Raw genomic sequence first — 20,587 nt, forward strand, 5'->3', positions numbered from 1 at the left:
TCGCCTATGGCTGCACAAAACTCTGATCCATCACAAAGGGTTCGTGCTGCACGCGCACTGGGTTAACAAGAAAGTGGCCTTGTAGTATAGCAGCGAAGATCCAACGCACTTTAAACCATACACAAAGCAAATTCTCGTGATTTATCGGTCATATGAAGCATCCGATTATTTCAAACACATGGACACATGATATATGCAGCGATGATTTCGTAAGGGTTAATAGGAAAAAAACGCTACTGAATCAAGTCAAAATATCTAGACTTTTAAGAATTATATAAAAAAATCAGCGTACAAATTATATCGGCCACGGTACCTCTCAAGTGTATATCACGTATTAATATATAGTATTTTTATAATAATTTTTTAACCAAATCTAACCGAAGTCTTGTTGAGTTCGTCCAACTTGACCTATATAAACTTATATTTGAGTGGAAAATTTTGATGTCGTCTCGGGTAAGGATGTGGCCTTAAATGCCAACTGACCACCTAGAGGAGATAACGTTCTTAACAAATAACTTAAAAACTCAGAAAAGAACCATAAAATTGCAGCGCACTCCATGCCACATTCCCATTTAATCACCTGTACTGCACTTTTTGGAGGTTTCATTATGGATATCTAAAGCATTTGCTATTAGATTTTTCAACAAATTTAGGTGCCGTACTCATGATTGCCTTAGAAATCACTTATCCTAACTGAGGATTATGATTAAATATGACTTTGACTCAACACAAAAGGACTCTAGGCTTCTCAATGACCTTGCCCTTTTCCTCAGCAACTTTAGGAAGACTAGAATTTTTGAGGATTTATAATAACTAGCTGAAGTCATCTTTATTTTCTTCGCATATAGCTATACCAACTTAGAAGTTCATTCAAAAATACTAGCTGAAAGATATTATTTGAATTTTTAGGTTATGTATAACTACATAATATCTATCCAGTACATTGCTGATGTGGAAATAAATGCACGCTCATATGGGTCCTCACAATAACTCCTGATGTGGGTGGCCTAAGAGTGTAACTTCTATTATATCCTCTTCATGGTTTGGGGGGGGCTTATTTAACATTATACCTATGTAACGGATATTTTAATAACGGCTATTGTAGAGATTATCCTATAACAAACGTTGTTTGACTTTTTATTATCCATCTATAAAGCAATATTCAATACCTAATCCAAAAAAAAAAAAAAAAACATGACCTGGTCACGTAAAGTCATTTTGCTGTAATCGTTGTCTATTATTTCCCTTGACTTGGCTGATAGTGGGTACTGTAAGAGGTGTTAGATTAGTTGGTAAAGATCTAGCCAAAAGTTGGAGTATGCAAATAACTCATGTTATTTCTATAATAACAATAAATACGACCTCAAAAGAAGGGTTAGCTACTACTGGAGACTTGGGGCTACCGGACCGTGCTAGGATGTAAGATTATTAAAAATGAATTCAGTAGCTTAGTTGTTTACACTCTGCAGTTGCATGACTGCCTTCTATGTCCCTCAAAACTGATGTTATCAGTGAAAAAACATACATGACTCAGGTTTGAGCAGTAATGTAGCTTCCTATGACTACTTTCTCAGTCTAAGCAAAAGAATTCTTATTTTTAGAATGCACCACCACAAAAATAGTTTACTTCTAAAAAATTTTAAGAAGTATATCAAATAGGGAAAAGAAAAATTTTGTCAGAATATAGAAGGTTAACCCCTGCCTCTCTCTGCTGTCGCAAATTAATCCAGGATGGTCCCAGCTCGAAACGCTTTGAACTGAGATCAGCCCAGATTACAATGACAAATTATATATTTTCCCAATAACATATATATTCAATTACAACAGGTTTTTGCTTTCTGGAAAAATCTCCCAAAACATCGGAGCTTTAACAGCAAGTTTCAGAATTTAAAAGTTTGGATGGAGTGAATTCAGTGCAGGTATAAGCTTTGTTTAAAAAGACCCAACTGTTTCATTGTACAACATCTCATGAACAAGCACTGGTAGATGAGCATCAAAACAATGGAGTTTCATTCTACCTCACCGAACTAAAGGACTCGTGAAAACAGTCTAGCACATGCTCAACATGGTTTGGTAATGCAGGTTATTTTTTGAATGTCAAAGTTGATTTTTTTTTTTTTATATACTTTGTAAACTTACTACTTTACATGAAACTTAGTAACCCGAAAAGTGTGAAGATTGAAAAATGAAAATTCCTATTGACAGCACTAGATGATGGAAGAATTCACAGAATAAACAAAAAAATCAGCTCAACAAATTTATTGAGTCTGAAGGTGCAGACAAATGCAATCTTCTGAACGGTAACACTGACAACGTTTTGGATCGATTGCCATAGGCCAAACTCTTTACAAGACCTGCAAGTTAGGAAGGGAAAAGCTTATTTCCCAACAAATACCAAAGTGAAGACAAGTTCATAGAGAATGGAAACAAAATGGCATTTGGAATATTGCTTCAGCAGCAATAAAGAGGAAATATTTACATGAAAGCATTTAATTTTCTGTTATTTCAAATTAAAACTTTTGAGTAAAATCAGCAAACAGTATCTATATGTTTCCATCCATATAAATGTAAAATACTAGATTATACAGAAAAAAGGTACGAAATGACTGGACTTACTATCAGATATTTGATTTTGGCTTGAAACAACATATGCCAGATAGCTGAACATTAATCCTTCTTGTCTGAGCAATTGATATTTTGATACTTAATCGTAGAAATGGACACAAAGAGAATCAATCCTTATAGCCTTGCCATATGCTATATAAAGCCAAGAATTCCAATGCTTAACTGTCCAGATCATTGTTCTCACTTAGATTCTGAACTTAGCATCAATTCTACTCAACAATAAAACCCCAGGAGAATATGAAGTATATGTACTAGAGTCTCGTCCCTAGTTTAGCAATGTTGATATTATTTGCAAATGGTAGCACAAAATGTGAGACAAGATGCCTCTTTACAGACTTTTGACTTAAACATAAAAGACTTTGTCGAAAATGTATGCAAAAAAAACTATACCATGTATGCCTCCTCGTTCAAGAAAGCAATGACCAAGATCTGAGTGCGGTGAGAAACCTCTGAGTTAGCCAACAAGCAAACTTGAGATCAAGATTTGCCGTCTTGGTACCAGACTCCATACCGGTGCTACATTAGCACAATGTTGATATGCCACCCATACTGGGTATTGGGTACTGGTACCGAATCGGTATGGTACATCCTGTACTACCCAGTTCGGGTAGGTACGGCAAACCATGCTTGAGATCCTTCAAACCTAGTAGAGTTTTACTACCCTCTTGTTCTTTCCATAGCGAAGATGCTTCTATAAAAAATAGTATGATGCCCATAAAATTTTCATGTCAGTAGACAGAAAATAAACAACAAAAAGAACAGCTAGTCTGTTAGGATGGCAACTTGAGTTTTTCATGGCATAAGTTGCATGAGCTACATAATCTTAAAAAATAACACTAACATGACGGCACTTCAGTGTTGCAACCATGGGTCTACTAGATTAATAACATATTTTAAGCATAGAACTTCTCTTTATTGACTGGCTTTGTCAAATCTGCGAGCTTCTGCAGCAAAATAACTGTCAATATACATGCTTCCTATACAGCATCCGCATTCGCCGATGACTAGTCATTATAGTGGGAGTTGCATGCATTCAAATTGGTACACATAAAGCAATAAGATAAAAGAAATCCAGTAAACCTTTTTAAAGGGAAAATTCCTATACGATTTCAAACTATTTGTGCATTTAAGAAAACACAACTGCATATTCTGATACACAAAACATCTAAGTTTAGATATGAACACTCCTTTTACAGTAAAACATTGAAAACATATTCAGTAAAGGTTACCTATCAGGGATGGATTTTGTTGCATGATGCAGAACACAAGCCACTTCATGAATAGATATCATGTATATGGTCTTGTTTGTAATATGTCCTCCTAAGGAAGCGAGACATTTACACTTATGCAGTCCTAATCATTCATATTTTAAAGAATATCATCTGGAACTTCAATAGAACCGGAAAAAGAAACACTGTTATCAACTGGAACAATAGATGAAGGAAAGAAATTGATATCGCACATGCAATGACACCTGTGATCATTGTGTCGTACCAAGTCAGGGCTGACCTGTGTGAGACAAGTGATCCTAAGCACGAATTATTACAAGAATCAGCATTTCAGCTAAATAGTTATCTTGCTCTTTTCTTATATTTGTAGCAACAAATATTCCATCAACATTTCACATACCTTAGATTTTCCAGGAGCATAATTTGTTTAGTGAATTAGCCCTGCTTATATATATTTTTTTGGCGTGACTGCTTATATAGTATTATATCCCAGATTGTTACAGAAAAACAAATCAAAAACCTACAAACAAGGTTCCTATCAAGGATAAAGCATCAAAGTTAAGGCTGAAGTAATAAATTATGAAGGAAGACTTATATATGACATATTTAACATAATTTGTCCAAACTTTATTTTGTACAGGATACCATCACAAACCAAATATATGGTCATTTGAGCCGAAAATGGCACTACTGAACTGCCTAGTATTCAAGTCCCCCCCATCCAAGGCAGAACTAAATCGATCTAGCCACTGTGTTGGATTTGGGTTTTCAGTCTCTTCCACCCAATCCGAGGTCATGTCTATTTCATCGAGTACAATAGGATCCACATCTGCTGGCTTTCCCCTTGAGCGAAGCTTGAGATTGTAGTGAACATAAAGAAGATCACTTGTTGTCTCCTTATCCAGTCTATTATGTCTTTCTGAGTGAATCTGCTGAACTGTGCTCCAGTTTCTCTCAAAGGTAGACGTACTGCAAACCTGACTAAGTATTCTAACAGCAACACGTTGAAGACCCGGTGCTGAATCACCATACTGTTCCCACCACATACCTATATGTGTAAACATCAGCAAAATCAATATCATAAGAGTTATATATATATATATACACACACACACACACACGTATTAGAATTAACACTGAAAAATTGATGCACACATACCAGGAAAGGTGGTGGTGCGTGCCTCTCTAGCTAGATTGGATCCAAACATCCCTTGTGCCTTTCTAAACACAAATATTTGAGCTGTGATATCATGTCTCAGTTCAGGAGTTGGCAGTAGTTTGTCCAGAACAGCAATGAACTCCTCTTTAATGATTCCAAGAAATTTAACTTCTGGATTGTACTGAATGCTAGGATTCAGATAGGCTGCTGCTGCATGGAGGGGTGAATGAAGCTGATTCTGCCACCTTCTATCAACTATGTCTAGAAATGTCTTGCATTTTCCTTCATCCATTATGTAGTAGGTCCTTATAGAGTCCTTTGCCTTGGTCATAGATTCATATATAGAACCAATTGCTGGTTTCCCTCCGGAGACATCCCTCAGTACCTTCAACAGAGGTTCAGAAACAGCTGCAATTTCTTCAACTGCTCTCCAAAATTCATTGTCATCGAGAATGTCAATGCAAGCCATACTATGAGGTCTATTTGCATAAGGAGAAGATGAATATTCTGGAGAGTTGAACATATGTTTCAATCTTGATTTGTGTTTCAATATTGACTGCAAAGTAAGAAAGATTGACGTAGACTTCGTAATACCAGTACGAACAATCTCCTGACCACCAGTGAATTTTCTAATTAAATCACGCAGCCAAGTATGGTTATATATAAATCTTGTGATAGATTGTGCTTGTAAGATACATCTATTCACCCAGTCAATCTTGGAAAAGTCTTCTAAGATCAAATTCAGACAATGTGAAGCACAAGGCGACCAGAAGATAGTGCTGTAGTTCTGCATGATGTGATTTCCCACATTTGCATAATTCAAGGCATTGTCTGTGATTACTTGGACAACATTTTCTGGGCCAAAATCTAGTATAATTGAATCAAACAAATCACAGAGGCATTTGGTATTCTTGAAGTATGTAGATGCATCGACAGATTTGTGAAAAAAGGTTCCCAGGGGAGATGATGCAAAGAAATTGATTAAGGCTCTTGATTTGTTATCTGTCCATGTCTCAGCTATGATCGTACAACCCGTCGTTGCCCAGTCTTTTTCTATATCTTTTATTTGTAAAGTGATTTCAGATTTGAGCTTTTGCAACCATGTTGTCCTCAGAGCTTCTGCTGATGGCCCTTTGAATCCTGGGCCACCAATTGCCTCAAGCATAAGCAGATACGAGGAAGTGTTTGCGACACTGACATCCAATTTGTTTTCAAAAAAGAATTCAGCAATACATCTCTCTACTTCCAAAGAAGGCTGAGGCCTGACGGTTGTACATCCAGTAAGAAGTTTCACTACAGGAGGCGTTGTCTCAACAGGGGGCATAGGCACTTTTGGACTAGAAACTATTCTAGGAGATTTAGCTTCAGCAAGTCGTTGTTTTTTAGCATTGGCACTTTCCTTCTCCTCCTCTTTCGTTGCTATAATTGCTTTCACCCTCTCAGTAACTTCATCTCTTACTTTGCTACATGGTTGGACCCCTTTGCTTGGCAGCCGAGACAAATGAAATTTCAATCTACTAATGCCCCCATTCAAGACTCTGAGGCAAAATTTGCATCTAACCTTGTTTCCCTCCATCTTATCACAATATTCCCAACAAACATCTTTCTCCCGTACCACTGGAGTAACAGATATGGAATAAGTACCTTTGCAGTTAGGAAAAAAAAGAAAAATGCAAAAACTTTCAAAAAAACTTTGAAATACATTTCATGTCTGGATATTATCAAAAGGTTAAAGTGGACATATTCAATTGACAACATGCTTTCCTGTAGGCACGTACCAACCGGCTGAGTAGGTAATCAGAGAGTTCAATTCTCACCCTCAAAACATTAAACCCCTCCTACTTTCTAAATTATTTTCTTTAAAACGTGAGAAGCTTTTCCAGAAGTAAAGTACTTCATATTTGAAATCATTGCCTAGGGACATTGATGGCTAGTTGCAAAAAATATCCTATGTTCCACACAAAATTACATGACTAAGGGCAACAGACTTAATTGAAAAACTTACTGGTAATGAAGGAACTGTCTCCAATAAGTTACCTGCAAAAATATTGGAAAAGATGACTGTGAGCAAAAACTTCAGCCAGCAAAGTAAATAAAGCAGAACCATGTTTGATGTGCAAATATTGAATTCAGGAGACAGGAGATCTCCATTATAAGTAGTTATGGCCATGTATCTTCGTAACATGATTACAGATACTCAGATGATTTACAAGATCAGTATGCTAGGTTACAATTTTGAACATGGAACAGAAGTCCCAACAATAGTTCTCTGCTAACTGCTAACAGCTCAAATAAACTAGGGTTACATCAAATGCAGAGCATACTTTTAACTCCAATAAGAACAAAACAGTGGGATTCCGGACAAAAATGTTGTCAAAAGAAGCCCCAAATCTGAAGAATGTGGACAAAAGCAAAAGCCTAAATAAGAGGGCAGGAATGCAAGCAATAAAAGCAAAAGGAAATACACGCACGCGCGCGCGCACACATATACATACATACATACATGTATCCTAGGTATACACACAGACACAGACACACACACACACACATATACATACATACATACATATAGATGCATACATACATACATGTACGTATCTTGGGTATTTGTGTTAGGCACTCAGTGCATCAACTTGATAACTGGGCAACTGGTTTCATATAGGAACTTTCAGATCGTGAACTTGTGGTTTTTTTAATCAGCAACCATTTATTTTCTATCAAAAAAAGAAAAAAAACACATCAGCACTTTAGCTTTCTAGGTCAAAAACCTTTATAATGCTAAATGACAAAACCCATTCTCATTGCTTTCATACAAGATGGTGTTCCCTCCTCTCTTCAGACCAATCAACATGAACATAAAATTCCTCATTATAGGGTCTTCTCTGGCATGTTTTGCAATAGTTCACTTCTGCAAATCCAAAGCTTCCATAAACGTATTTATAATTCCAATTTTCTAGTCATACAACACAAGGACCACGATATCTCCATCACTACTATCTCAGATGTCCAACATTCCAATCTGTATGGTAAAGCTAGTATTATGTCTTATAAAAGTTTCTGAAGTTTCGCAAACATACAAGAACTATAGAACACTCTAGAGCGATTTCTCTGCTTCATGCACATTGCTTGAAACCTATTTTAGTGATCAACATTTACCCTCCCATACCCTGATAAAAGAAACCAAGATAGCAATTATATTTTTAGTTCAGCATCCCTTCCATCACTGCTAAACTCGACACAATCCCAACAAAGTTGCACACCTTGTATATGTTCTGGTTCAGCATTTCTTTTTACAATAAGAACTATCAATATTTTTCTTCTAGTATTCCAATTTGAGGATCATCACTTCCTCGATTAATTGACTACAAAATATCATCTGAGAAATGAAGAGATAGAATAAACCAGGATTATGCCTTTGATATTGACCAACTGGCCTCCTAGATCGGCACCATTGTGAAATTCTGTAATATTACATTTTATAGATTGAATTGTACTTGTTAGCAAAGCATGATGGATCTAAAAAGTCATGGTTTGATATCCCAAAATCATGATTTTTAATATATGTTGTTTTGAACCAGACTTGATCTAGCAGACCTGAAATTGAGCCTTGCCAAGCAAAAACAAAGCTAAGCAAGAGTGAACTAATAAGTGCTAGGGGCCCATGGTCCTCTCCAACAAAATAGGAGAAAAAAAGTACAATAGATGTTGGTCCAGTGATCAGCAGATCCAGTAAGTGTAACCTATGAACAAGTAAATGGATCCATTGATTAGGAAATTAGGGGATGGTTACTAGATCAAGGATGCAAAATAATATGGACATATGCATGATCCAACAGACACTACATCATAGATAGTGTCAAATGATCACCAATCTTAAGGGACACAATCTCCATATAAGGTATGCTTGCATGAGCATTTAGGTGTCTCTTGAGGTTTACAAGGCCCAAATCTGGGCATGCATGAAACCAAGGATAGACTGTAAATATCAACGAAGTCTCCTTATAACTTTTCTACTGCCAATGTTATCTTGGTTTACGTTTGAGTGCACAGTCATGAACTAGAGCTGGTTTGATGTATTGCAGACAATTCTACAAGAACTTCTGCATATGAAGGTGAAGAACAACATCATGACTCTTTGCATGCAACAAGCCCGTCTCTCGCTTCATTCATATCATTTCTCTATTACTTCAATATTTTCTCCATTGTCTCTTATTTGTGTTTAGATTCATCGACTAGATGTGTAAAAACGTAAAGGACTTGTACAAACCGACTCTTCATAAATAGAATGTACATATATGATAGCTTCCTCGTAAGGCTGCATTTGTATTAGGGTATGAGTTTTTTGGGATAAGGAAATTTATACCGGCATAAACAAGTACAAATCTTAATCTTATTTAGGAAAGCATGGTGTTATATCAAGCAATTGTTCTCCGTGTGTTTGGATGCTGACAAGGGATAAAAAATAGAAGCGGGATCCTCATGCGGGGCACCTTTTGCACTGTAGAGCGCTATGCGTGCCTAAATCACCACCATGATACTCATCTCGGAAATAGAAGGCTCTTGCAGATTCTTTCTATCCAGCATATTTAGCAACCATCCATGTGTCTCGCATCCCCACGCGATGGTCTCAATTTCCAAAATGAGCGCAAGCCTTCCATTTTTGAGATAGATGATATGGAGGAGATTCATGCATGCACATCTCTTTGCGGCGCAACAATTGAACCATAGAGGATTCGAACTCATAAGAAATGTAGTTTGGATGTTACATTGGGATAGGTGGATGGAAAAGATTTTTCGTGAAATTGGACATATTTGCCCTTCTAATCTCTATTATTCTGTAATATAATAATATACTATATAGTATAACAATATGATAATAATATTATACTATTATATTACATTATATTTTATAATACAATATTATGATATTACCTAGCATTATGCTATATAATAATAATATAATAATAATTAATCTTATATTAAATTAATTAATATTGCAGGACAAAATTGATCATTTTCTCTAATAATGAAGGGGATAAGAGAGGGCATTTAAAAAAAGTTATACCCGGTTTAAACTTGTACTTGGAGGTCCTAGGTATAAATTACACTGTTTTGCCACTAAATCCACGGATAAACCCCCTGTGTTCTCAATCTTAACATAGCCTAAATGCTTAAACAGTGTAAACATAAGCATTCAGCATGTCTTTCCTCCTCAAAACCCATGAAGTACATTGACATCGAACTCTTAGACATGGTTAGGATATGTAACAATTATCCATAATTCTGTGCTAGTCGTTGAGTTGCTCTATACTTTCTCACCATTGAAAAAAGTGACGCTAATAGTCGACCAAAACATTAACCAGTATCTGCTTTCCAAAATCTTTATCACTTACCTTATGCTTGCGATTATTAGTACGGCGTTATATGAATACATATTTTCTTATAAATCATGCCTAGTCTTCAAATTCAACTATTGAAAATTCATTTATCAAACTATCTGCTCATCACAAGTTCAGATTTCACTAAAATCTCTTTTTTTAAAAAAAAAAAAAATCTAGAGCATCACAGAGTGAGACATTGTCTTCAAATTCTCTTCAACCATTGATGCGTGCAAGCTAAAGTGTGTCCATTGTCATCACCATCATCACTTTAATCAACTGCTTAATTAATATAACCTACTTACGAAGAACTAAATTACAAACTGTAGCATTTTACCCCCTTTTTTTAATTAAAATAAAATAGTAAAATGCATATGACCTCCTTTTTTTCCTCCCCTCGATTCTATCCCAATTATTTTCCTTCACAAATTATAACAGTGTCCACTCATAAATTCTGAAAAAAATTGGAATATTTATGAGAAAAAAAGGCAGCGGAAAATAAACGAAATGGAAACATGAGACGGACGGATAATTATTTATGTATAAAAAAAGGGAGTGGGAAAAGCTAAAACGAGAAGCAAAGTAGAGGAAAAATGAACGGACCTAAAATACACGAGCTTTTCAAACGAGGAGAAGAGTTGGAAGGGGCTGACGGAGAGCGAAGAGACGCTGGAGAGAGCGAGCTCCGGGAAGGAAGGAGCGCAAATTTCTCGCCGGCAGCGTCCGATTTCTCGCCGGCGCCTTCGTCTTCTCAAAACGCGTCTCTTTTTTCGAACCAAGAAGAGACCCTCTTCTGGTGAAGAAATATCGCGAGATCTCGGCCGCTAGGGTTTTCTCCCGTCCCGTCGCCGCTCCCCACCGTCCATTCCAATCTTCGATCGAGGGCTCCGGGATTTCTTTCTTATCTCCTGAGTGGGGTGTGTGGGAATCGCGATAACTCGACGATAACGGACACGTGTACGACTAATCCGAGGACAGGAGCGACATGGCGCTCAGATGCTGCCATCTGTGATCTGTCTTCTCGCTATGCTGTCCCCGTATCACGATTAATTGACGCTTGGAATTGAGAGTTAGCCGCTGGCTTCTGTCGGAATTAACACATAACAATATGGCATGACAGGCCCAATGGGCCTGAAAAAGCTATGCATCGCATTTTCCAGCCCAAACTCATTGGGCTAGGCGATTCCAGTTCCAAGAGTTAGTTATTATAAAAAAAGTTTCTAGCTTTTCTTAGACCCTTTTAAGTCTTCTAAGAGTTTCATTCAAGGAAAATATATCAGGCCTATAGTCATTGACATGGCAATTTTATAATCAACCAATCCGTCCTTTTTACCCCCTCACACCATGGCATGAGAATTCTTCGAGCCATGCAGCATTTCTTTTTATTTAACCTTATATAGTTCATTCAATGTAATTTGCATCTTTGAAAACCTAACTAGCCTCAATCATTAGCTACAATCTAACTTGTTTTTGACTTCATGAACATTATCTTCTATATCCTAGATTCTCGTCGACCACTAAAATTGAATGTAGAATCTTGATGCTTAAAATCATCCTATATGATCAGATGATTTGGGAGTCACACTGCCCACGATACGTACTGGAATTGTATCCTACTTGCACTTATCTTCATGTTTATGTTTAAAACCTAGCAACAAGATGATCTCTGTGGCCCTTCCCGATGTAGCCTCACATAATCACCATAAGAAGAAGAAAACCTTCTTTTTGTCCTTTTTTTTTTTTTTTGGTTGAAAACGGCAATTCATATAGCTCTAAATTGAGTACATCCAGCCATATCAAAATAAAGTAAAGAGTGCAACGTAGAAGGAATATCTCCTAACGAAGTCCAAATGACCTCTCCGGAGTGCCGAGCGGCAAAGGAGGCGACCCAGTCTGCTGCACTGTTCGCCTCCCGAAAAACATATGAGGCCTGGAAAACGCTCGACTCCTGAGCCAATCTCCGAATCTCACGGATGAGAGGATGATCATCTCCATATCTGTCCACTCCCCGAATCCACTCTATCACCACAGAGGAATCTCCCTCAAGGCAAATGTGCTCAGCATGCAGTACCCGCCTCGCATAGGATATCCCCTCCCAAGCTGCCCGCAGCTCCGCACCAACTACGGTAAATCCCGGCGCGCGGCGTCCACCAGCTGCTATCAAACTACCGAGATGGTCTCTGATAACAAAGCCAACTCCTCCTGACACCCCATCAGCCGACCTACTACCATCAAAATTCACTTTGAGATGACCAAGGGGTGGGGGTACCCAAGAGACTAGGGCGAACCTGGGCGCTGTGACAGCAGAAAGAGTACCCCAGGTGTCCCTGGCCACCTCAGAAGAGAAAGTAATAGCAGCGGTAGAAACCTCCCTAGCAAGACGCATGGCTCTGTCCACCACCATCCACGGGGGAAACCGCCTACCCTCAAAAATGCCGGCATTCCTATCCAGCCAGATAGAATGAGCCAAATATGCCCCCTGGATCCCGGCCTCAACTGTGCTAGGCCGCCGTATAGCCACTCTCAACCAATGAATCAAACCCTGAGTCGACTCGACTGAATGGGGTAGCAATGTGGGCGATCGGCTCCAAATGCCCCTAGCTCTGGGGCACTGCAAAAGGACATGATCCATCGTCTCCTCAGTCTCCGTACACTCATCACAAAACTGAGTGATCCTCACCCCTCGCCGCGCCAATAAGCTCCTAGTCGGTAGGCAGCCCCACGCTACCTTCCAGATGAAGAGCGCCACACGCGGGTGAATCCGCATCCTCCAGATCCATCCTCCCTCTATCTGTCGTGCTGGCTCTCGGCTCAATAATGTGTGGATATCCTTGGCTCGCACCTGCGATCGCCCTGTCGGCATCCAGACTAATCTATCCGCCCCTCCCTGGGCAAAAATAGGTAGGGCCAGGATCCTCTCCGCCAACTGCTCCCCGAAAGCCTCCCTGATCAGCTCCATCCTCCAGTGGTCCCCCTCCGGCTCCATCAAGTCACTGACCCTGAGACCGGCTAACCTCGATGTGTCCACTGTAATCGGAAGTCTACTCATAGGCTGCTCCGTCACCCACCGGTCCTCCAACACATCAATAGATCGACCATCACCAATGGCCCACCTAATCGCCGGGAACACCAACCCTGCTCTAGCACAAATCTCCCTCCATATCGGTGAGTGGCGTCGCCCCGACCGGGCACCCGGCACTGGATCGCCATACTTGGCCCTCATAAGTGAAGACCACATGCCATCGGGCTCCAACACCACTCTAGCAGCGTGTCGTGCAGCTAGAACCTCACGCCTCGCCACCAAAGACTGCACACCCAAACCACCATATCTCGTCGGCTGACATACAACCTCCCAAGCCATAAGATGGATACCCCTTCTGCCTCCAGTCCTACCCCAAATAAAATCCCTGAAGATCTGCTCAATATTCCTAACTGTAGCTACCGGTATAAGAGAGTTAGATAATAAGTAAATCAGGATCGAGGAAAGAACTGACCGTACCAGTATAATCCTGCCCATCATAGAAAGAGAGTGTATCTGCCACCCCTCCAGCCTATGCCGGATACTGATCTCAAGAGAGGTGCAATCACTGCTGCGCAGACGCTGACCAGAGATAGGGACTCCCAAATACCTCAACGTGCCCTCCTGCTCTCCCACCCCCAGAATCTCCAGTATAGCGGTCTTCACATCTGGTTTGGTCTTCGGGCTAAAACAAATTGCTGATTTAGATAAATTAACCCGTTGACCAGACATAGAGCAATAATCCCGCAAGATCGTCCAAATGATCCCTGCTGCCTGTCTAGTCGCACGGACCAACAGAAGACAATCATCGGCAAATAGTAGATGAGAAATCGGGGAGGCATCCGGCACGGGCCTATAAACCTCCAGCTCCTGGGTGGTCACTGCATACCGCAAGGTCCTGGAAAGCGCATCTGCACATATAATAAACAATAGAGGGGAGAGGGGACAACCCAGACGCAGCCCACCAGAGGACACAAAGTACCGTGATGGCGTTCCATTTACCAAAATGGCAAAGGAAGGGCCTCTGATACACCCCATGATCCATCTGATCCATGCCTCAGGAAATCCAAACTCCTGCAAGGACTGCTGTACAAAATCCCACCTCATCCTATCGTATGCCCTCTCCATGTCAAGCTTGACCCCCATCAGACTTCTCCTACTCGACGCCCTGCCAAGATCATACATGAACTCCTGGGCAATAAGAACATTATCTGTGATACTCCGTCCTCCCACAAAAGCCCCCTGCTCCGGACTGATCAATCTCGGAAGTATGATCCTCAATCTGACAGCTAGTAACTTCGCCGTCGCTTTGTACAAGGTAGTACAGAGACTGATCGGGCGAAAGTGACTAGGCTCCGAAGCATCCTGACGCTTCGGTATCAGAGTGACTAGGGTCCTCTGCCAATCTGTAGACATCACTGCTGTGCTGAAAAACTGCTGTATGGCCGCCGTCACCCCCTGACCAACAATCATCCAGCACCTCCGGAAGAATAACGGTGGAAAGCCGTCCGGACCCGGCGCCTTGTCCCCCTCAAGGGACCACATCACCTCCCTAATCTCACTATCCAATACCGGCCTAGTCAGTGCGACCATATCCTCCTCTGCCACCCGTGCCACTGGCGGTATGATACTCCCTGAGCTCCCAGTACCCATCTGCTCAGACCATCTGGCCCCGAAGAAACCCTCCAGCACCCTCCGAATCGAATCTGGATCCTCCACTAACTGCCCATCCTCATCCCTAATCACCCTGATCCTGTTCCGATGCCTCCTGATCACTGTTGACTGGTGGAAAAACCTAGTATTCCGATCCCCCTCCTGGATCCACTGCACCCTCGATTTCTGTCTCCAAAAGATCTCCTGCTGTCGCAAGAGAGAATCATGTAAGGATAGTAGAGATCTAAGCTCCCCCATCTCCTCCTCTGCCAAACTCCCTCCCAAGGCCTCCTGAGCCTGTAATCCAGCAATAGCCTCCTCAGACTCCTCAATCCTCCTGAAGATATTCCCTACCTCCTCACAGTTCCACCTCCTCAACCTTCTTTTGGTCAGCTCCAACCGGCGAGACACACGATACATAGCATCCCCTCTCACCGGTACATCCCATGCCTTCCTCACAATCTCCCAGGACCGAGGATAACATGTCCAGAACTTCTCAAATCTAAAAGGGGAATGAAATGAGACAGCTGTATCGGTACTCACCAGTAGGGGGCAGTGGTCGGACGCAATCCTCGGCAAGTGACGGACATGGTAGTCAGAAAAACACTGGGCCCACCCCGCTGTGGCGTAGACTCTGTCCAATCTCTCCCAAACCCGTGCCTGCCCCTGCTGATATTACACCATGTGAATGTTGGTCCCGAAAATCCCAAGTCTATCAGTCCATTTGACGCTATAAAATCTTGGAACTCTCTGATTTCCCTCTTATAAGTGAAGGCCCTCCCCCCCATCTTCTCCTGGGGATCCGTGATACAGTTGAAATCACCTGCCACCAACATGGGATACCCCTGAGTGATAAGCTGAGACGCCTCCGCCCACAACCGCCTCCGCACTCTATAATCTGTACTGGCATACACAGCTGCTAGGACCCACGGGCTCCTATTATCCTCTGATATCACTAAGATGACCTCCTGTTTACAAACATTGAAAACATCAATTTGGTAGTCACCCTGTGCCCAAGTCACTATAATACCTCCCGACAGTCCTTGAGATTCCACTGCATAAAAATCCCATGACCTCGGTATCGCCGCCCGGGCCTTCTGAAGGCTTTGCCCGGAGAGCCGGGTCTCGAACAAAACACAAATTTCAGGTTTGTGCTGTTGCACCAACCTGCGGAAAGCCGGGGCAAAGGAGGGCTTACCTGCACCCCGACAATTCCAAAGGAGGGCTCTCATGGTGCACGTGGTGCGTCGGCACAGCCCACCTCCCCCGGGCCGCTGCCACTTCTAGGTTCCAACTCCATTTCCTCACTACACAGCACAGCACCTCCCTGCTCCAAGTCACTGTGCATCACACCCTTAGCAGTGGCCAGCAGCTGCTGAACAGCCTGTTGGTGTGACCCCCTCAGCCCCTGTGCCATTTGGGATTCAGAATCCACCGACATCATCTTGAATTCTTCCCCATTACCAGCACCGCAATAAGCCTTCTCCTCCAATCCTGGGCCGCAGACCCTGCTTCCCACCAGGGCATCAAAGGAAGGGGAAGGGGAGCTCCCAGCACCCTTCTTATCGCCAGGTTGGTGTACCAAACGGCACGGCACAAAACGTCCTCCTCCCTTTCCACTGAAACCCCCATGGCCATGGGTCGTACCACACCGGAAAGAGTGGCCTCCTCGTGCTCAATGGGTTCCGCGACTCCCACCTGAGACGACGGTCCAGCTACCACTCCCGCCGATTCTCCGGTCACCGCCGCCAGCAATTCCGCCGCTACCGACGCCGCTCGGGCCAGCCCCTGCCGCAAAGGTATGCTCTCCCCCTGCCGTCGGCTCCCTCCTTCCTCCACCTGCCTCATCGTAACCATGTCCGCCGCCACAAGGGGTGGCGGCGAACTCTTGCTCCGCCGACGGCCACCTCCGGCCGAGCGGAACCCATCTCCCCGAGGGGGAAGCGAACTCTTGCTCCGCCGACGGCCACCTCCGGCCGAGCGGAACCCATCTCCCCGAGGGGGAAGATCCCGTCTCGGTGCAGCATTCGGGCCGGTCACAGGAGGCGTCCCGGCTGCCGGATTCGGCCCACGCGTTGGCAGCGCCCGGTGGGCCTTAGGCGGACTCCGGGCCCTTTTGAGCGGACTTGAGCCCGACCCAGCCTTTCCCAGGTCCACCTGGCCCAACGAGGGCGGCCGAGTCCCCCCACCGAGTCCCCTCGCCGAGTCACTGCTGGGTTCACCCAGCTCACCTGGTTGACTCAGGCCTCCGTCCATCTCCACGGACGAGCCGCCTTGAGCTAGCTTCTCCGGCGACTGCCGTCTGGCCACCTTGGTTGGCTTTTGCCAACCTTCCAAATCCTGCGGTGAAACGGGCAGCCGCGGCCCCCCATCTCCCTCACACGGACTCACCGCAGACGTCGCCGGAGCCGAGCCCACACTGGTGCTAGCCCCTGTCTGCATCGTCTTCCCTTTTCCCCCTTTCGGAGCTCCGATGGCCTCGTTCCAGCTCATAGAAAGCCAAGGGCCGTAGATCAGAGGATCTCCCGCTTCCCTTGACGTCTTCCCAGTGTCTGGACATCGAGCATTGCTACCAGTTCCAGCCTCCATTCCACCCGTCGCCGGGGAAGAGAACTCACAGGCCGCCTCCTCATGACCGATTCGGCCGCACCTGTAACAGTAGGCAGGTAAGTTCTCGTACACAAACTCCTGCCATATCTTCCTCTCTAATCCCTCCTTAGCTCCCTTCATGAATATTCCCGGCTTTAGAGGAGCTCTTATGTCAAGCTCCACTTTAACCCGTGCAAACCCCCTCTTCCTCCCTTGATCGGTGGCTGCGTCCAAGGCCAAAGGTCTCCCCGCCGTCGCTGCAATCTGGATCAAAGTCTCCTTAGCCCAGAAATCCAATGGCAACCGTGGGAGACGGAGCCAAGCTACCACCCGTCCAGGACCACCGGAGCCGGTGATGAAGTTTGGCTTCCACCGTTCCATCGTGAGAAGCTGTCCAGCCACTAAACATGGCCCCCTCACCAGCATGGCCTCCCGATCCTCCTCACAGGCGAAGCGGACCGCCAGGACGTCGTCGGCCATTGTGACAACCTCGACATTATAGTCCAGGTTCCCCATCCTTCTCAGCTCACGCCCGACCCACTCCGCCGGAACCTTCCGCCCCACACTCTGCATAAAAACAGAGGTACTCCTCCACTCCTTCCTTGTCTTCTCTAACCTCTCCTCCGGGATCTCCAGAACTTCCGTGAAGCAGGACTTCAGAGCTCCCAGCTCCCCCTCCGAAATCTGGTGGCGTGTCCATCGACCTTGGTTCGCCGGGCCCCTAGCCACCGCCGCCCATGATACGCCCTTCGAGTCGGCCCCCAGGGGCTGGCGCCCCAACCCCCCGGGCCTCCCCGTCTCCCTCCCGTTAGCCCTACTGTCGACCATCAGAACCACCCAACACCCGTTTGAGGAAAACCCCCCAAGACCGCACGACTATTGACGCGGCTCTCTCTCACTCCTCTCTCTCACTCCTCCTGTCTCGCTCTTCCTCTGTAGATCTTTTTCCTTTTTGTCCTTTGCACTCTTCTTTTTGTCCTTAATCTTAGCCCTAGGCCAGCCTCAATTCAAATAATAAAAACTAGGTGATGCATTTAGCTAAATCTTGACTTTTTCCTGCTAACTAATTTGGTAACCATAGTGTATTCATACACCTCTTCATTCATACATGCTTTTGACCCTCCATCCTTTTCTCTCTATTCACTTCATCCTCATCCTTAAATGCTTCTAACCCAACCTTTCAAAAGTCCTTGAGTTCGCCCTTTGAGGTGAGTTGTCCTATCTTCAATGTTTTCATACCATTCTTTATTCCAAAGGATTCTACATTCGTACACCTACTTTGATTTTAATGTCTTCCCTCCTGACTAATTCTTAGAGATGTGGTTAATCCAAGATCATTATAACTAAATATCTGTTGGCGGAGGCTGGTGTGGGCCAAGTCAGCAAGGCTCGCTCGTGGCGGAGACCGGTGTGGGCCAAGTCGCAATCGGGCACCGGGAGGACGCTTGGGATAGTCGGTATAAGGACCATAGTCAAGCTTTCACTATCACCTGCGGATTTTAGTGAGATAGCAGCACCTACGGTCCTAACAGTGGTATCAGAGCCAACGGCACGGATTCGATTCCCAGGATAAGCGATTAAAAAAAAAAAACTCTCTTGCTGGGGGGAATTGTTGGCGGAGACCGGTGTGGGCCAAGTCAGCAGGGCTCGCTTGCTGGGGGGACTTGTTGGCAGAGGCTGGTGTGGGCCAAGTCAGCAAGACACGCCCGCGGCGGAGGCCGGTGTGGGCCAAGTTGCAATCGAACGCCGGAGGGCGCTTGAGATGGTCGGTTTGAAGACCATAATTAAGCCTTCACTATTACCTATGGGTTTTAGTGAGATAGCTGCGCCCATAGTCCTCACAATATCCACCCCCAGATCACTAAGAGGGAAAATTCCTTCATTTCAGCACTTCATTGGATCCTTTCAAAGCTACATTTTTGATGATTAATCAGATGTTTAGGAACCAAAATTACGCAGCCTGTCATATACCAATATCTTCCAAGGCTTAACATCAATCATTGTTTGATTTGATTATGATGCCAGTTTTGTTGCAATCATGGAAACTCAAGATATATTTGTTCATAGACAAGATAGGTCCCGAAAGTAATCAAAAATACAATTTTGATGTTATCAACAATAAATCAATATTATTCAACCATGCAGTATTTTGCAATAGCTTGCTATATGCTTTTTTTGTTGTTGTTGTTGTTGATAGGCATATAAGAGAGCTTTTATTTGAACCATAATGCTGCCACCATTTTTATGCTTTTTTTTGGGTACTAGTGGGGGAAAAAATCCCCCAAAAAAGAACAAACTAAACTACATTAACCTAAGCATAATCCACTTTCTGATGAACTAGACTCCATAAGCATCTCCATATAATAGAGCCTTCAGCTCTTGGCAGGTTATGGTATTGGCTTGATAATCTTCCTTAAGTCCAAAGTTTGCTAGTCTCTCTATTGGCTGGTTGGCTTCTCTAAAAACATAGCTTGTAAAAAAGAGGTACAATGGAAAAGCAAAATGAATGATATCTAAAAGTAATGGATGCTTTGAAGCCATAGAGAGATGTTTCATGATCCAATTGATAATGGTGCTTGGATGCCCTACTAACCACATTTTGGTTAATCTAAGTTGGTTAATGGCTGCTGATATTTATTCCCAAGACGTTCTAGGTTCTGCTTTTGGAATTGAAGATACTCTAAATTTTTTTGCTTGTGCAAGTAAAATGAACCATTGTGATCTCTTATAATAAATCCTTCCCTCGCTTTGCCATCCTTCCATGGAGTATTGAAGTTTACCTTTGTGATTTCACAAGAAGAGGGGTAGTTCTATATACACCCCCCCTATTGCTCAGGACACCCCCCAAAAACCAAAAAAAAATACCCAAACTAACCTTTAGTGTAATTACCATATTGCCCTTGAAATTTTCTCATACACCCCCCTTCCTCCTCAT

The 20,587-nt window shown here is 43.3% G+C and overlaps 1 protein-coding gene across 1 annotated transcript; it reads right to left on the reverse strand.

Moving 5' to 3' along the window:
* Nucleotides 1-4,412: 4,412 nt before the first annotated feature.
* LOC103710865 lies at nt 4,413-11,271 on the reverse strand. Its single transcript, XM_008796776.4, has 4 exons — nt 10,995-11,271; nt 7,019-7,050; nt 5,014-6,630; nt 4,413-4,902 (listed from the first exon to the last, which is right to left on the reverse strand). Coding segments are annotated over exons 2-4 (2,019 nt in total). The 5' UTR covers nt 7,020-7,050; nt 10,995-11,271; the 3' UTR covers nt 4,413-4,501.
* Between the last annotated feature and the right edge of the window lie 9,316 nt (nt 11,272-20,587).

This window comes from Phoenix dactylifera, chromosome 8 (assembly GCF_009389715.1).
Source record: "Phoenix dactylifera cultivar Barhee BC4 chromosome 8, palm_55x_up_171113_PBpolish2nd_filt_p, whole genome shotgun sequence".
In the NCBI taxonomy this organism is placed as follows: Eukaryota; Viridiplantae; Streptophyta; class Magnoliopsida; order Arecales; family Arecaceae; genus Phoenix; species Phoenix dactylifera.

Excerpts from the sequence above, each read along its gene's own strand:
- LOC103710865 (XM_008796776.4), bottom strand. Across the intron at positions 4,903-5,013 it reads ACGCACCACCACCTTTCCTG|GTATGTGGTGGGAACAGTAT; the intron begins GTATGTGTGCAT and ends TTACACATATAG.